This window comes from Schistocerca nitens, chromosome 1 (assembly GCF_023898315.1).
Source record: "Schistocerca nitens isolate TAMUIC-IGC-003100 chromosome 1, iqSchNite1.1, whole genome shotgun sequence".
NCBI lineage: Eukaryota > Metazoa > Arthropoda > Insecta > Orthoptera > Acrididae > Schistocerca > Schistocerca nitens.
In genome coordinates, this window is record NC_064614.1 from 934,366,748 (window position 1) to 934,381,895 (window position 15,148).

At 38.5% G+C, this 15,148-nt stretch overlaps 1 protein-coding gene across 4 annotated transcripts in view; it reads left to right on the forward strand.

The window, feature by feature from the left end:
* Positions 1 to 15,148, forward strand: part of LOC126193895 (exportin-7) — a 237,115-nt gene that overhangs the window by 187,462 nt on the left and 34,505 nt on the right. For 2 of the 4 annotated variants that reach the window (XM_049932723.1, XM_049932724.1), the window contains exons 18-19: positions 14,189 to 14,351; positions 14,873 to 14,950. In XM_049932723.1, the coding sequence (XP_049788680.1) occupies positions 14,189 to 14,351; positions 14,873 to 14,950 (241 nt within the window). The remainder of the gene's footprint in view (positions 1 to 14,188; positions 14,352 to 14,872; positions 14,951 to 15,148) is intronic. The other 2 variants (XM_049932725.1, XM_049932726.1) reach the window with 1 other exon arrangement.

The window sequence follows — 15,148 nt, forward strand, 5'->3', positions numbered from 1 at the left end:
GCTGGCGAAACGTCAGAAAAATCATTAGATGAACGTCGGCCGAAGAACCCGAGACAGAAGCCAATAGGCAGTTTGTCAAATTTTATAATATCTGCGACAATGGAATCAGATGTTGAATGAGACAACTCTGTGGAGTTGTATACATGACATACAGTGTCCATTAATGTAACATCTGCTATAAGTCAGTGTTGGTTGAGTACATGACTATTTTTAGCATGTTTCATTAGTTGTTAAGTGTATTCATATTTCTAAGACTGACATAAGGTGTAGACTGCTGCTTTCTCAGTTTTATTATATCCCTACTGTTTATCTTCCAATAATATCTTAATATTTACTAATGATGTAACTGGATCAATAAAAAATTTACTCAGTAAGCACCAGCAGGAGAACCCACATACATATAAAGGTACTGAAATTCTAATGACGTAACTGGATCAATAAAAAATTTATTCAGTAAGCACCAGCAGGAGAACCCACATACATATAAAGGTACTGAAATTTGCAAGCTTTCAGACCCAGTGGCTCCTTTTACTGGCAGAAAGGTTGAAAGGGAAGGAAGAGGGGTGTAGGGAAAGGATTGGTGAGGCTTAGGAAATGTGGAGAGTTCAGAAAAGTTGCTCAGAACCCTGGTTCAGGGGAGACTTACTGGACAAGATGAGAAGGAAAGACTTAATCAGTCGCTTGCTGAGTAGATCTTTTTGTCTATCCAATTACATTTTATTTTCAAAAATTATGTTCATTGATATTTACTTAATTATGTTGTTTTTCAAAGAAAATTGTTTACTGTACTGTAACATTAGATGCATATTTACAATACATTTCTTTTTGTCATGCAACTAAACAACAAACTGCTACTTGCCATCAGTGCTGTATTAAGCCAGTTCGTGGCTCATAGACAGTGCTAAGGAGAGGCCCTTGGTTTGCTTTAGCCTCAAAGTTTAGGACATAAAACAAAACAGCTCTTTACAAAAAAAAAATTCTCTGAATTTAATTTGGACAAATTTACAGATATCACTTGTCAAATCTTTGTCTCTAAGCAGGTCACACTCAGTGTTCATTAAGGTGAGCTCGCAGGGACATTCTTGTGCGATGGGTCCTTAACTCATATTTAACGTGCTTTAATGTTGAAATAGTACATTCTCCACGGCAGTTGCTGATCATCAAGGACAAGTAGTTGCATAAGACTATTTCTACATCTGGGAAACATGATTCTAGTAAATTTTCCATCAAAAGTTCATAAAACTACGATCCAGGATCTCATACTTTTTGCTGTTGATAGCAGCAGCCACATCTGCTTTGAGCAGCTCAGCAAACTGCATCAGTTTGTCACCTAGGCTTTCTTCCAAATTGTCCGGGTAAGCATTGGCATTAAGATCTTTTCCGCTGTTACAGACTTAAATTGCTGAAGTATTCCAGGTACACTAGTTACTTCATGGTACACTTCCATGCATTTAGCTAATGCAGACAGCACATTATCAGTTATGACAATAAACACCTGAATTTCAAAATGTTGTCCAGGCTTTGAGTATAGTAGAGCCGCTGAAATGGTTGCACTTTCTATTTTACTTGTGTCGTCATGAAGTCTGTTGCTTTGTTTGTTACACCAGGTCAGCACTTGGGCTTTTACTTCAGTATCTGAAAATGTGAACTGCATTGCTTGGATGTAACCATGTAAAAATTTATAAAAGGCATATCTCATGTTAAGATCGTGATCAGATGACTGCAGCAAAGCACTAGTTGCTTGCATGCGCTGTTGGATTTTGTTCCAAGCAATAGTCATTTTTCCCAGACCGAGCAAGGTGGTGCAGTGGTTAGCACACTGGTCTCAGATTGGGGAGGACGACGATTCTAACCTGTGTTCAGCCGTCCTGATTTAGGTTTTCCGTGATTTCCCAAAATCTCTCCAGGCAAATGCCAGAGTGGTTCCTTTGAAAGGGCATGGCTGACTTCCTTCCCTGTCCTTCCCTAATCTGACGGGACCGATGACCTCACTGTTCGGTCCCTGCCTCCCGAGTCAACCAAGCAACTGTTTTTTTCCCATTTCAAAGTTACCTATCTTCAAAACTAGTCTTTAAGCCTGATTACAACACTCTACCTTTTGATTTAAGTTTTTATGTATATAATCTAAAGATTGAATATAACAGAGGGAAACATTCCACGTGGAAAAAATATATCTAAAAAGAAAGATGATGAGACTTACCAAACAAAAGCGCTGGCAGGTCGATAGACACACAAACAACCACAAATATACACACAAAATTCAAGCTTTCGCAACAAACTGTTGCCTCATCAGGAAAGAGGGAAGGAGAGGGAAAGACGAAAGGATGTGGGTTTTAAGGGAGAGGGTAAGGAGTCATTCCAATCCCGGGAGCGGAAAGACTTACCTTAGGGGGAAAAAAGGACAGGTATACACTCGCACACACACACATATCCATCCACACATACAGGCACAAGCAGAAAGATTGTATATTAGTTGTAAAATTTCATACAAATGCATTCGTAGCATCTGCTCGGGCAGACCACCCAGTTCAGAATTGGAATTTTTGAAGTAGTTTATTTCATTGTTTTCAAAAGAAGACCCCCATCAATAGGTATAAGTGGAAAAAAATGTAAAAAGCTTTCAACGAAGTAGAAGAAAAATTATGATTGTGTAGAACATTCTGTAGCACACATGACAGCCAAATTTAATGAATGCAGAAAGTAAGGAATGTATTCTGCATATTTATTTATGTTCTTAATTGATGTTTCTGAGCCACTGTACTTCCCACACGTCTTACTGTCATTGTTATAGCTTTGCCCATAGCATTCTTTGATATCAGTGTTATTCTCATTTTAAAAATCTAGTAAACCATGAGCTAATTGCGCAGTATTATGGCCATTCTCATTTTAAAAATCTAGTAAACCATTAGCTAATTGCTCAGTATTATGGCCGTCCATGACCAAGAAACTTATAAATGTTTCCACTGGTCCAGGCGCTGTCACAGTTTGTAGGTCTACAGGCAATATATCTGGAATGGAATCCAATGAAACAAAATATTATTTGCATCTCGTAATTTTGCAAATAACATGGTCCTGTCTACGTGATGCATTTAGGTAAATAGATTGCTTGCATGTCATTTTTGACAGATATAATGTATGTCCCTTTCCTTTATTTGCATGAATATGTATAAATTGCACATGAAAAATATCAGCTTCGTCTGTTAAGTGGTACAACCATTGTAAATCATTTGCATTGTAAGATGATTCAAGAATTTTATCGCTGCCCAAAAACACAAGACCTAAGTCTGCTAAAAAAATTAAACTGTGAGCATTTGTTCTAAGTGTGTCCACCAATACTTTTGTTCCATCTAAACCTAACTAACAAGTTGAGCATCGACAAGCGCATCCTTACGTTTTTGGAACTAATAACAAAATTATTGCTTGCCTATGTGAAGTGCTTTCTTCATGCCTTTTCAACAAAATGTTCACATTCTTCCAGTCCTGAAGCTGTAACTTTGCAGACAAAACAGAAAAGTTTGCCTTTAGATTCTGCATAACCTAACCAGTCTCATGAGTTTTATTCATTAGTTTATGTACATATGTGAAAAATTATTTTTGACAGAATTATAGTTTATTTTCTTTGCCGTACATTTTCTTTGAAGGCAAGAAAATTAGTGTCATATGTTGCACTTTTGTTTCCATTCAGCAAAGTCCCTGGAGTACAATTTATTTTTGTTTTGTTTTTGGCTTGTACAACATGTAACAATATTAGAAGCATATAATATACTCTCCACCCCTCTTCAGCTTGAAGAAAATGTCTCAGGGATGAGAGGGCTTTCTGTGCTTTTAACTTGTCTTTGAAAGACAATGTGGCTGAATTGGGAGGAGCTTCTGTCTGTTCAATTACACTATCACTTGTAGAAAATGTGGCTACCTTGGAAAGAGTCTCTCTCTCTCTCTCTCTCTCTCTCTCTCTCTCTCTCTCTCTCTTTCTCCTCCTCTTCGATCACAGACCCTGTAGACCACGTGCTGCATCAACGATCTGCATCCACCACCTTCTCTCTCTCGCAGCCTCTCTGCACCCTGCAGAAATTCCTAATGCTTTGATGCCCTTCTCTCTGTCGCCTTTCCACCTTGTACAAGGTCGGCCTAATGTTCTTGTTGCCTGGAGAATTCCTTCAAATGCTTTCTTGGTGATTCTGTTGTTTTCCATTCTAGCCAACTGCAGTCTCCTACTTTTTAATTTCTGGATGATAGTGGGTTGCTTCATTAACTGATAAATGTCATTGTTCTTTCGAATTCTCCATACGCCATTCTCCAACAGTGGTCCCCAGATTTTTCTCATTACTTTTCTTTCGAAAACATTCAGTTTTTCTCTTTCATTCTTTGTAAGCATCCAGCTTACTGAACCGTACAGTACTATGGGGCAGATGATAGTGTCACAGGTCATAGAAAGTATTTTATAACATGCCTGCTGCCATCATCTGTACAGTGAAATGTGGCTTCTGTATTTTCTGCTTCATTGTCTTTAGATTTAAAAAAAAAAGGGGGGGGGCACAGGTTGTGTGTTTTTGGTTTAACCCGGGGGGGGGGGGGGGGATTGTATATTTTTACTTCCAGTTCCATAGTATCGGCACATATCTTTAGACCTGACGCTCATGTTGTCTACATCAGTACTATAATTTACACTCATTTCATTTTGAAGCCAGCTCCAGTAGGCTGCATCAGGTATGAGAACCAATAAGCTTTCAGTATCTATACAGTTGTCTTAAGGTTAGGTCCCAGGTTACACAGCCTTCAGTTGTCCACCCTGGTGGGCTTCCTTTTGTGAAGAATGTACAAAAAATGTGGTACAGAAGACCTTCAAAAATATCATTGAGTGCATAGGTACTGTCATAGTCTCACTGTACACTGGCAGTAACATAACAAAACAATTTGAATATACCTTCAGCAGGAGAGTGCAAAGACCAGACTCAGTCAAATGCGTAGACACCAACACTCTTTCATTCCAAACCAACAGTGTGCTGCGGTGAAACTAACTAAAAGTTATATTCATTGAACAACATACTTCCAAAGAAAACAGATACACCCAGTCAGTAGTAGGTACAAATATCAACAAAATTCTCAAGGGGAACAAAGCACTAGAAGTTGCGAGAACAAGTGTCAATAATTTTAAAAAAAGAAAAAGAAAGACTTTCAAAAATTAATTTGTTTGTTTATTTTCTTTTAGGAGTGAAAATAAATGTAACTCAATCTTTGGAATGCTCTAGTACAGAAACGTCTGCATTGACTTGTGCCCAAAAAAGCATTCCATAAAGAAAACACTATGATAAGGTGTTGGTATTTGACAGTTCACCCAGAATAACCATTTGTGTTGTCTGATGTCACTGTGCCAAGAAAATACTAGACACTAAACTCACAATTGTGGATGAGCCATTTAAGAAAAACATGTGCTATCACAGTGTTTGATTTTCGTACTTTTGAGATCTACATGTTCGTATCATTTAGATGTAAATGTTATAGCTTACTCAGCATATTGTAAAGTAGTGCACAGGTGGCAATGTTTTCTCCAAATTCATTCATTTTCACTAACACAGCTTATTCGTTGTGTACCCTAAGGTAGTAAATAATATACTGAATTGTGGGTCTCAAAAAGATATGTGTAACAGCCCATGACAGCACATTTTTATCTTGTATGGTCCGCGTACAATCACCACTTGTCTGTTTGGTAGTTATTTGACTCACCTCATGTGTAATGCATGTTACACGTGCGCAAAGAAGTATCACTTCAAAAAGTGACCAAAGCTATAGGATTGTAAACTGCATGTCATGGGTTCAGTTCCAGTGGCATGCTAATTTTTTTAATAATATTAATCAAAAATGATGTGGTCTTTATTCTTATCAGTTTAATTTAGTTTCAAATATAATCATTTTTTAAATTTTATTTTGAGTCCTTGTTCGCGTCATTATAGTCCTCATTTGGGGTTTTATTACTTCGCTCTCATCTTTTTCTGCCTTTTATTTTATTTTTATTTTTTATTTGAAACCTTGGCTTATGTCATCATAATTATGGTATTTTTATTAATCTGCCATAATATTTAAATTCTTAAAACTTACCTGTGCATCGATTACTTATAGCAGACCAAACATTCTAGTTGCATTGCAAAAAGTTTTTGAGATTCTTGCCCAGAGGCACATGCAGGGAGAGGAGTGGTATTACATAAACTTCCGTGGGGGTGGGGGCTGCAGCTGGGTTAAGGCTGACAAAAGTTATCTCTAAGATACCCCAGTTCAGCAGTAACCTCGGCGCTGCCAGAGCACCCTTGTGTGGCACTTAAAAACTGTTCCTGTACAGAAATAGTGTCAGTCACTGATTACTAGGTGTCAGGTAGCCATTTCTACTCTCCTCAGCTGAGTGCTGCTATATTACTGAACTAGGGCTCGCTGGCCACATGCAGAATCTAAAGGATGTCAAAAAGGATGACAGTTGTGACAGTGCCAAGTAATTAGTGACTGTCAACGAAGACGTGCAAGAGCCACCGAGGGTGTTACTGAATTGGGGGTCCTAGATGGACCCTTTGCTGTTTTTTTCACGCATGTTTCAGTGTCATCCCTGACACCGTCATCACGTCAGGGGGCGCTGCGAAACAGGAGGGCTGAAAAAGCATAAAAACCCTTTTCTGCTTCAGATCACATTCAAATTGCATGGAAATTTTTTGAATAATCCACAGTGGTTCTGCCAGAGCAAAAATTACAGTCGCACAGCTCTCCATAGGCATGCAATAATGTTCAATGGTGTTGTTGCTCACAATGTTGTTGTTGAATAAGGGGATGTTGAATGATGGGTGTCAGCTGTGTAAAAGGTTGTCAGTAACATCATCCTATTGTTGATTGCACTGCAAACTATCATTCACGACTGCCAAATTTGTGAATATGAAAACTCCAAGAAAAGGGGAGGTTTCATTAATGCCCTGTAAGTCACCTCCTGAGGCTTTTCGTGATGATACTACGCAGCAATGTGTGTGAATTATTTTCTTCGGCCACTCACAAGAAAACTGCTGTTCCATGTTGATTATGAGTGGCAGTGTGTCCGAAATGCATTCCTAGGGCACCCATAACCAAACTGTGTGACTTCAGTGCTGAGTGACCTAGTTATTACCATCACAGAAACATCGAAAGAAGTGGTGAACTGTGGGTAAGAGGGGATGTGATGACCTTCCTATCATGTGATACGTCCATGGTGACACTGGACAGAATTTTTGTGAGTTTTAATGCCAAAGTGACATATTCAACTTACAGTTCACATGAACTTTTTAACTCTGGTCTTTTTTTTTTTTTTGCGCGTGTAGACACCTTGCTGTTTGAAGTGTTGCCAAGCCCGAGAGTGGGGTTCCAGATTGCCACACTTTTACAGAGCAAGGCTGTAAGCACTTTTTGAGCCAAATTTCAAGCTTCTGCACCGCAATGGAAGACAATTACAAGTTTTTGAAAAAGTAATCCTTTAATTGTGTTTAACTACTTTTTATAAGTAAGTAGTAGAACCCTACTCAAATTGATTGGGATATTATGACTAAGTCAGGCACTGTTAAGGAATTCCCTTTTAAGTTTTGCGGTGTTGTCAACTTAAGAAACACAGTGTGTGGGGCAGCGGGTTAATAATAAGAAATATTATTCGCTGTCTTTTGCGAAACTATTTTTGTTGTTGGCCAGAAAGCTATGGAGAACATATTGACCATAGTTTCCAATGTGTGAGTCCACATTCTTCTTTTGTTCCCTGAAAGAAATGTTTATACTCTCTGTTTGCTCAGCGGGCTCAGGAACTATGATTATAAATGAAAGTTTTAAGCTCTAACTGACTGATTCGCCATGACTTCTAATAATCTAAGTTAATTGCTCGCCACAAAAGTGGAATATAATCTCACCACTTGTCATGCAGTTTTGTTAACATTATGGGCAGCACACAAACAGTTACTTCCATTAAATCTAAGCAATCCAGGACAGTATAAAATCCTCGCGAGTTCACTTCATATTTGTGCTAAAAATATGCATTTAGTTGCAGCCTGGCTGTGATGTCACCTGAGGCAGCAGGTAAGCCAGCATTTGACCGACACCGACCATATGATAGCTGGGTGCTAAGTGAAGATCATCAGTACTTATCAGGGCATATTTATATATAGGCGCAGAGAACGGCCGAGGGAAACACCTGCCATCATCCACTCTATCCCCAAGTAACAGCATCTAAATTGCCACTTTCGTGGACACACATCATTTTATAACATTGTTGTGTATTAATTTAGAATCTTCATAATTTCTGTAGGAATGGAATCAAGTTGGCGATAATCACAGAAGAACATTTAGCTCACATGCGTTTAAACTTTGCCATCTAGAATTTTTAGAACAGAACTGACAGTAGAACATGACCTCTGAACTACAACTTTAAGACACTTTGTATTGATTGTTATTTACATCAAAGTCTTAAACTTGCTATAGCTCTATTATTTAAGGGATTTCATCAGGTACTGTAATCATATTTTTCTGTCATTAATAGAAGTGATACTTAATTTATTACAAACAAAGAAATTTTTGTTCCAAATTTAGTTCTCAGTATAATTAATGTTTGAAATCAAACTGAGGCTTCATAAGAATTTTTGGCTCTCTTTCTTCATTATTTAGTACCACCTTTTTTTTCTTAAAACAATGATTTTCGGGGAAAGATATTTGTCTGATCCCTCTGAGATTTGACAATTTAAACATTTATTTATTGAAGCATATTTTGACAAAGTATGGAAAAGCTTCTTTAATTTTTAATTTCATCCTTAATTATGGCGCAATACTTTGTATGCTATGCACAGTCACATTATGATGACACGGCTCTAGTAGCACTGAACCCCAGGGTATATCCTGACACACTCGCTCACCTCTGTATCTCTCCAATGATACAGCGCTTGTTTCGGCACAAGTGTATGGTGCGGTCAGGGCTCACTTTTAGAAATGAGCTTTATTGTTGTACTCCAATATTGACATTAAAACACAAGTATGAATCACAAAACAAATGTTTATTATGACCATTGCATCAGCACATTCTACCACTCCCCCCAATCATTTTTGATGGTTGCCCTCTTGTTCTTCATCATTATCATGATTCTCTCATTGTTTTATCCCATGAATGTCATGGTTTTAATGCTGAGTCTTGTCTATGCTGCTGTTGTGCTTTATCCCTTTTTTACTGTACATTCTCATTGAGGCAACCATTTTGATTAAACACTGTGTTCTTTTATACACTGCTCCCATTTAAGTGCAAAAATTCCATGGAAAAAGTATTTATTTTGATGATCTTTACACTTTCTGATTAGGATTTGGCCTTGAATATGTGGTATATTGCAAATTTTAGTGCTGTCACAGAATGGTGACCACTTTTTAGAACCATAGTAAGATAATAAGTTCGCATAATATTACTGTCAGAAGGGATAGCCATCCACCAACTGTCTCTAACATTACCAAAACCCATTAAACAGTGCCGAACCCATAGAGAAATGGAGAATGGCAACAAAGCAGGAGAAAAAGCAGGTGCACAAAATATAGTTAGGTACAAATCGCGTTAAGCGTTTTACTTATTGTTTCAGATTAACACTTTTCTTCAGGTTTCAAATTGATTCATCACTTTTTTTCCCCCAGTATCTTTGAACTTTTGAGGGGATTCATATTCCAATACCTGCAACAGCTCTCAAATTGCAGAAACTTGCTATGCTCTGAGCAGAGGGGGCACAGTGGTGAGATATGACATTCACATTTAGGAGAACAGCAGTTCAAAATCCTGTATACCAGTTCAGATTTGGATTTCTTTCAATCCCTGTGAATCATTTAAGGCAAATGCTTTGACGATTCCTCTGAATGGGCATCGCTGATTTCCATTCCCAGTCCTAGCTTGTGCTCTGTCTCTAATATGTCTCAATGACAGGACATCTACATCTCCATCTACATAAATATTCTGCAAACCTCCATACAGCACCTGACATGGGATACCTTGCATCACTAATACTAGTTTCCTTTCCTGTTCCAATCTCGTATAGAGCGAGGGAAAAACAACTGTCTGTGTGCCTGTATATGAGCCCTAATTTCTCATGCCTTACCTTCATGGTCCTTACGTGAAATAAATGATCGTATCAGTAGGATTGTTCTGAAGTCAGCTTCAGATTCCAGTTCTGTAAATTTTCTCAGTAGTGTTCCTCGAATAGTGTGTTGCTTTCCCTCTAGGGATTCCGATTTGCGTTCTCAAAGCACCTCTGTAACACTTATGTTTTGTTCAAACCTACCAATAACAGATCTAGCAGCCCACCTCTGAATTGCTTCACTGTCTTCCTTTAATGCAACATGGAAAGGATCCCAAACACTCAAGCAGTATTCAAGAATATGTCGCACTAGCATCATATGTGCAGTCTCTTTTACAGATGAACCACAGTTTCATAAAATTCTCCCAATAAACCAAACTCGACTATTCGCCTTCCCTACCACAATCCTCACACGTTCATTCCATTTCACATCGGTTTGCAACATTACACACAGATATGTAAATGAAGTGACTCCATCAAACAGGATGATGCTAATGCTGTATCTGAACATTATGGTTTGGTGTTTTGTACTCGTCTGCTTTAGAGTAAATTGTGCTTCATCACACCAACTAGATATTTTGTCCGTCATCTTGTATCATTTCACAGTCACTCATCTTTGACTCCTTCCCATACACCACAGCATCATCAGCAAACAGCCGCAGATTGCTGCGCACCCTGTTAGACAGATCATTTATTTATATAGAAAATAACAGTGGACCTATCACACTTCCCTGGAGCACTCCTGATGAACCATTGTCTGTGATGAACACTCACCATCGAAGAGAGCATATTCAGTTCTATTACTTAAGAAGTCTTTGTGTCACTGACATATCTGGGAATCTATTCTGTATGCTCATGGCTTCGTTAACAGGCTACAGTGGGGTACCATGTCAAATGCTTTTCGGAAATCTAAAATATGGAATCTGCTTGTTGCCCTTCACCCATGGCCTGCAGTATATCATGGGAGAGAAAGGCAACCTGAGTTTCAAAAGCCTTGTGATCCTTGGACATAACCTTTTTGCTCTCTACAAAATTTTTTATATTCAGACTCGGAATATGTTCTAGAATTCCAATGCAAACCATTGTTAAGGATATTGATCTTTATGTTTGTGAGTCCATTCTTTTATCCTTCTTATACACAAGAGTGATCTGCTCTTTTTTCCACTCGCTTGGGACCTAACACCGGTTGAGAGATTCGCGATAAATGCAAGCCAAGTAAGGAGCCAATGCCGTAGTGCTTTTTGTACAACTGCATTGGAATTCTGTCCCAACCTAGTGACTTACTTGTTCTCAACTCATTCAGTTGTTTCTCTCTGCCAGGGATGCTTATTACTATGACGTCCATATGAGACTCTGCGTGATGGCCAAACAGTGGTATGTTTGTATGATTCTTCTGCATAAACAATTAATAAACACAGAATTTAAAACTTTGACTCTCGTTTTGCTGTCTTCAACTGCCACACCAGGCTGCTCAGCAAGTGACTGCATGGAAACCGTAGACCCGCTTAGCAATTTTACATAGAACCACAATTTTCTTGGGTTTTCAGCCAGATATTATGGTTGTAGTTGTTGTACGCTTCGTGCATAGATTTTTCCATAGACACACAAATCTGTACTAACTTTACACTACTCTGCCTCACCTCTCTTTGAACAAAATGTGGCTAAGTCAGATTGGACAAGATCAAAGCTGTTGGTTGGAGAAGGAAGTGGGAGATTAATAATTATGAAAAAAAGAAACTGGGTGATCATTTATTATGAAAATCCATCCGGTATTTGAGTGTGATTGGAATGTAAGCCCAATTATTGGCACTCTGTTTTGTAGAGTCTTCTTAATAATCTTCCTTCCATTCTCTCCTTATGGCAAAGAAAATAGGCCTTGTTCTCTATTTGATAGTTTTTTAGAATGTGACAGTTACACCCCAACTTTCAAACAATTCACCTCTTACTGTGTGATGAGGTTGGACTCTCATAGTAACAATGCTAGATTTTGTGATTGGTTTGAAATTGTCTGGCATATTTCCTTTGTTGTTTTGAGACAAAAGACGTAGGCATTATGACTTTCAAATATGCATGTATTGTAAATGCATTCTCAGGTAGTGAGCTTGGGTTCGTTTACATGCTAAATTATGAATGGTGTGATTGGTTCACAAACCAAATTAACACAACTCCCCCCCCCCCCCCCCCCCGCCCTCAAATCCTTGCCCTCCTACCTGTCTCAACTCTCCTTCAGATGAGTACTATGCTGTTTTCATACTTCCACCTCATACATACAGTATTGTGGAAACTGCTCAGTGAGAGAACATAAACAACTGAATGTTTGTGACTAACAGGAAGAGACTAGAAAATTTTTACGTATCCTTTAGCCAATATTCTGATAGTGATATTCGGATTTGCAGCCACTAAGAGAAGTTTCAAATCAGTGATGAATTGGATGCAGCAATTTTTATCTAACAGTAAATTTTATTTAATTTTTTACCAACATATTTTGGTTTCTACTTAGAAATACCTTTCAAAGATATTCTTATCAAAATTCTATTCTCAAGCTGCACCTTGTAAAGGCAAGGGAAGACATTGCATTTCTAATAGGTGCAGTTAACTTTTATAATGCTTTTACTAGAAAAACAATATGTAACTGATCTACGTATATTGATCCCATGACTTTTTATGAGGGTTGTACCAAAAGTACGGTTCCCAATGAGCTACAGCCTCGAGGGAAGGTGAGGTGCTAGCCTAAATCTGACAACAGTGCTGTTTGCAGTGGTTCCCCCACTCTCAAGCCCGCCCATTCGCAATTTGCTGCATCGCTCAGTGTTGGCTTGGCAGCCGTCAGAGATGGAAGTGTCGATCACCGCTCCCACCAAGTGCGAGATTCGAGCAGTAATCTGATTTCTTCCCACAAGGAAGTTACCGCCCGTGGAGATTCATCAGCAGCTGACTGAGGTTTATGGTGAAGAGTGCATGTCCGTTCAGCATGTCTGCAAATGGTGCAGGAATTTTGCTGAGGGTCGCACAGAAGTTCACAATGAAGAACAGAGTGGAAGACTGTCAGTTTTGGATGCCATTTTCCAGAAAATCAACAGTGAGCTGCTCAAAGATCAGAGGGTCACTGTCCGTTAACTTATTGAATGCATTCCTGAAGCTTTCCACGGCACAATGGAAAGAACTTTAACAAAAATGGTGGGTTATCGCAAGATGTGTGCTCGCTCGTTCCCCTGGATGCTGACTGACGGACACAAGGAGCAACGCGTTGACTATGCTTGCAAGTTTCTTCAACAATGTGAAGGGGAAGGCAACAAGGAGAAGTTGTTGGACTCAATCATCAGAGGAGATGAAACGTGGGTGTTTCATTACACCCTCGAAACAAAACAACAATCTTGTCAGTGGTGTCACTCCGTTTCACCGCCACCAAAGAAATTAAAACCAAACGCAGTCGGCAGGAAAGGTTACGGTAACTGTGTTTTGAGGTTGGAAGGGGGTACTCCTCATTGATTTCATGCAACCTGGGACAACAATAAACTCAGACAGATATTGTGAAACATTGACCAAACTCCGGCAAGAGAGGACGACTGACGGAGGGAGTAGTGCTTCTTCATGACAATGCTTGACCCCACGTTGCTCGTCAAACACAGCAGCTTTTGAAGAATTATCATCTCTTCCCCAAGCTAAAGGAACACTTAGGTGGCACACGCTTCCTCAGTGGGTTGGTGGGAAACTCCTTAAACCTAGAGTACAAATGCTGGAGCATAGTCTCCAAAAGTGTGTTGAAAAAAATTGATACTATGTTGAAAAATAGACAAAAGTGTAAGCTTTTCAACGACGTATAAATTAATAACAATAAACAATGTTTTCTATTTGTAAGAAACATGGGAACCTTACTTTTGGTACAACCCTTGTAGGTGTAGTTTTGTTGTAACACCAAAATAATATGTGATTTAAGAGTAATTGGTAAAGTTGCTTTCTTGGCTTTGTTTATATGTTTGAGTAATTGATACTGTGTCTTACATATTAGTGTTCCCTTTTGTATTCTGAATCACTGTAGGTGCTTGATAAATTATTGTACAGATAATATTTAATATATTAATAAAAAATTTCTCTTGCAGGATTATCCGAAGTTGTCTCAAACATACTACGTTCTACTGGAGTGCCTTGCACAGGATCATATGAGTTTCCTCTCGACACTAGAGCCACGCGTATTTCTCTACATACTGTCATCAATCTCAGAGGGTCTTACAGCTTTAGGTGTGAACCTCAATTTCTTCACAGGTATAGTCGCAGACATCTTCATTAGACCCTATACCACTTTTTTGACCTTGTTTTAAGGCTAATACATGTCATTAGCTGTGCAAAAGCATGATATGCAGTTGGCTTTCTTTGTGGTTTTCTTCACCTTATTTCAAAGAAATTTAGCACTTAGTATTTGGGTCAGGATGAATATGTCTGTGACTGTGTTAATCAGTGATCCTTATCGTAGTGATTGCTTCCATCTGTTTATTTGTTTTTGTGACACTGATAGTGGTATGTTTTTAGTTATTTAGCATGTCATTCAAGTATGTAGAATACAAAGTTCTTTGTGCTTTATAGTATCTATTCCTGCATTTTTCATGTTTTTAAATGTGCATTGTTTGTTGAGGTTACTATTAAAGTGTCAGAGTGCTATCAGGCACATCAAGAAATGCATGTTAACCTAAAATGATATGAAGACTGCACTTGTTCCAGTTTTGTGATATAAATAATAGAAACTATTGTTTGTTTATGAGTTATTAACCCTATCATTTGCATTACAGACACAATGGTGTGCACTGGTTGTTGTGCAACTTTGGATCATATTGTCACATATCTGTTCAAGCAGTTAACACAAAAAGGTAAATATCTTGATTCAGGATTAATAGGTAGGCAACAGTGATATATGAGCATGGTTGTTTATGGACTAAGTTGTGTTCTGCAGATTTTTGCATGGTGTAAAAATAAATGTGCCACCGATATGCAAAGCCCACTCCACATTTTTATTACATACACATTAAAATGTGTTGCACTATTAGTGATTTTACCAACAAATTTGT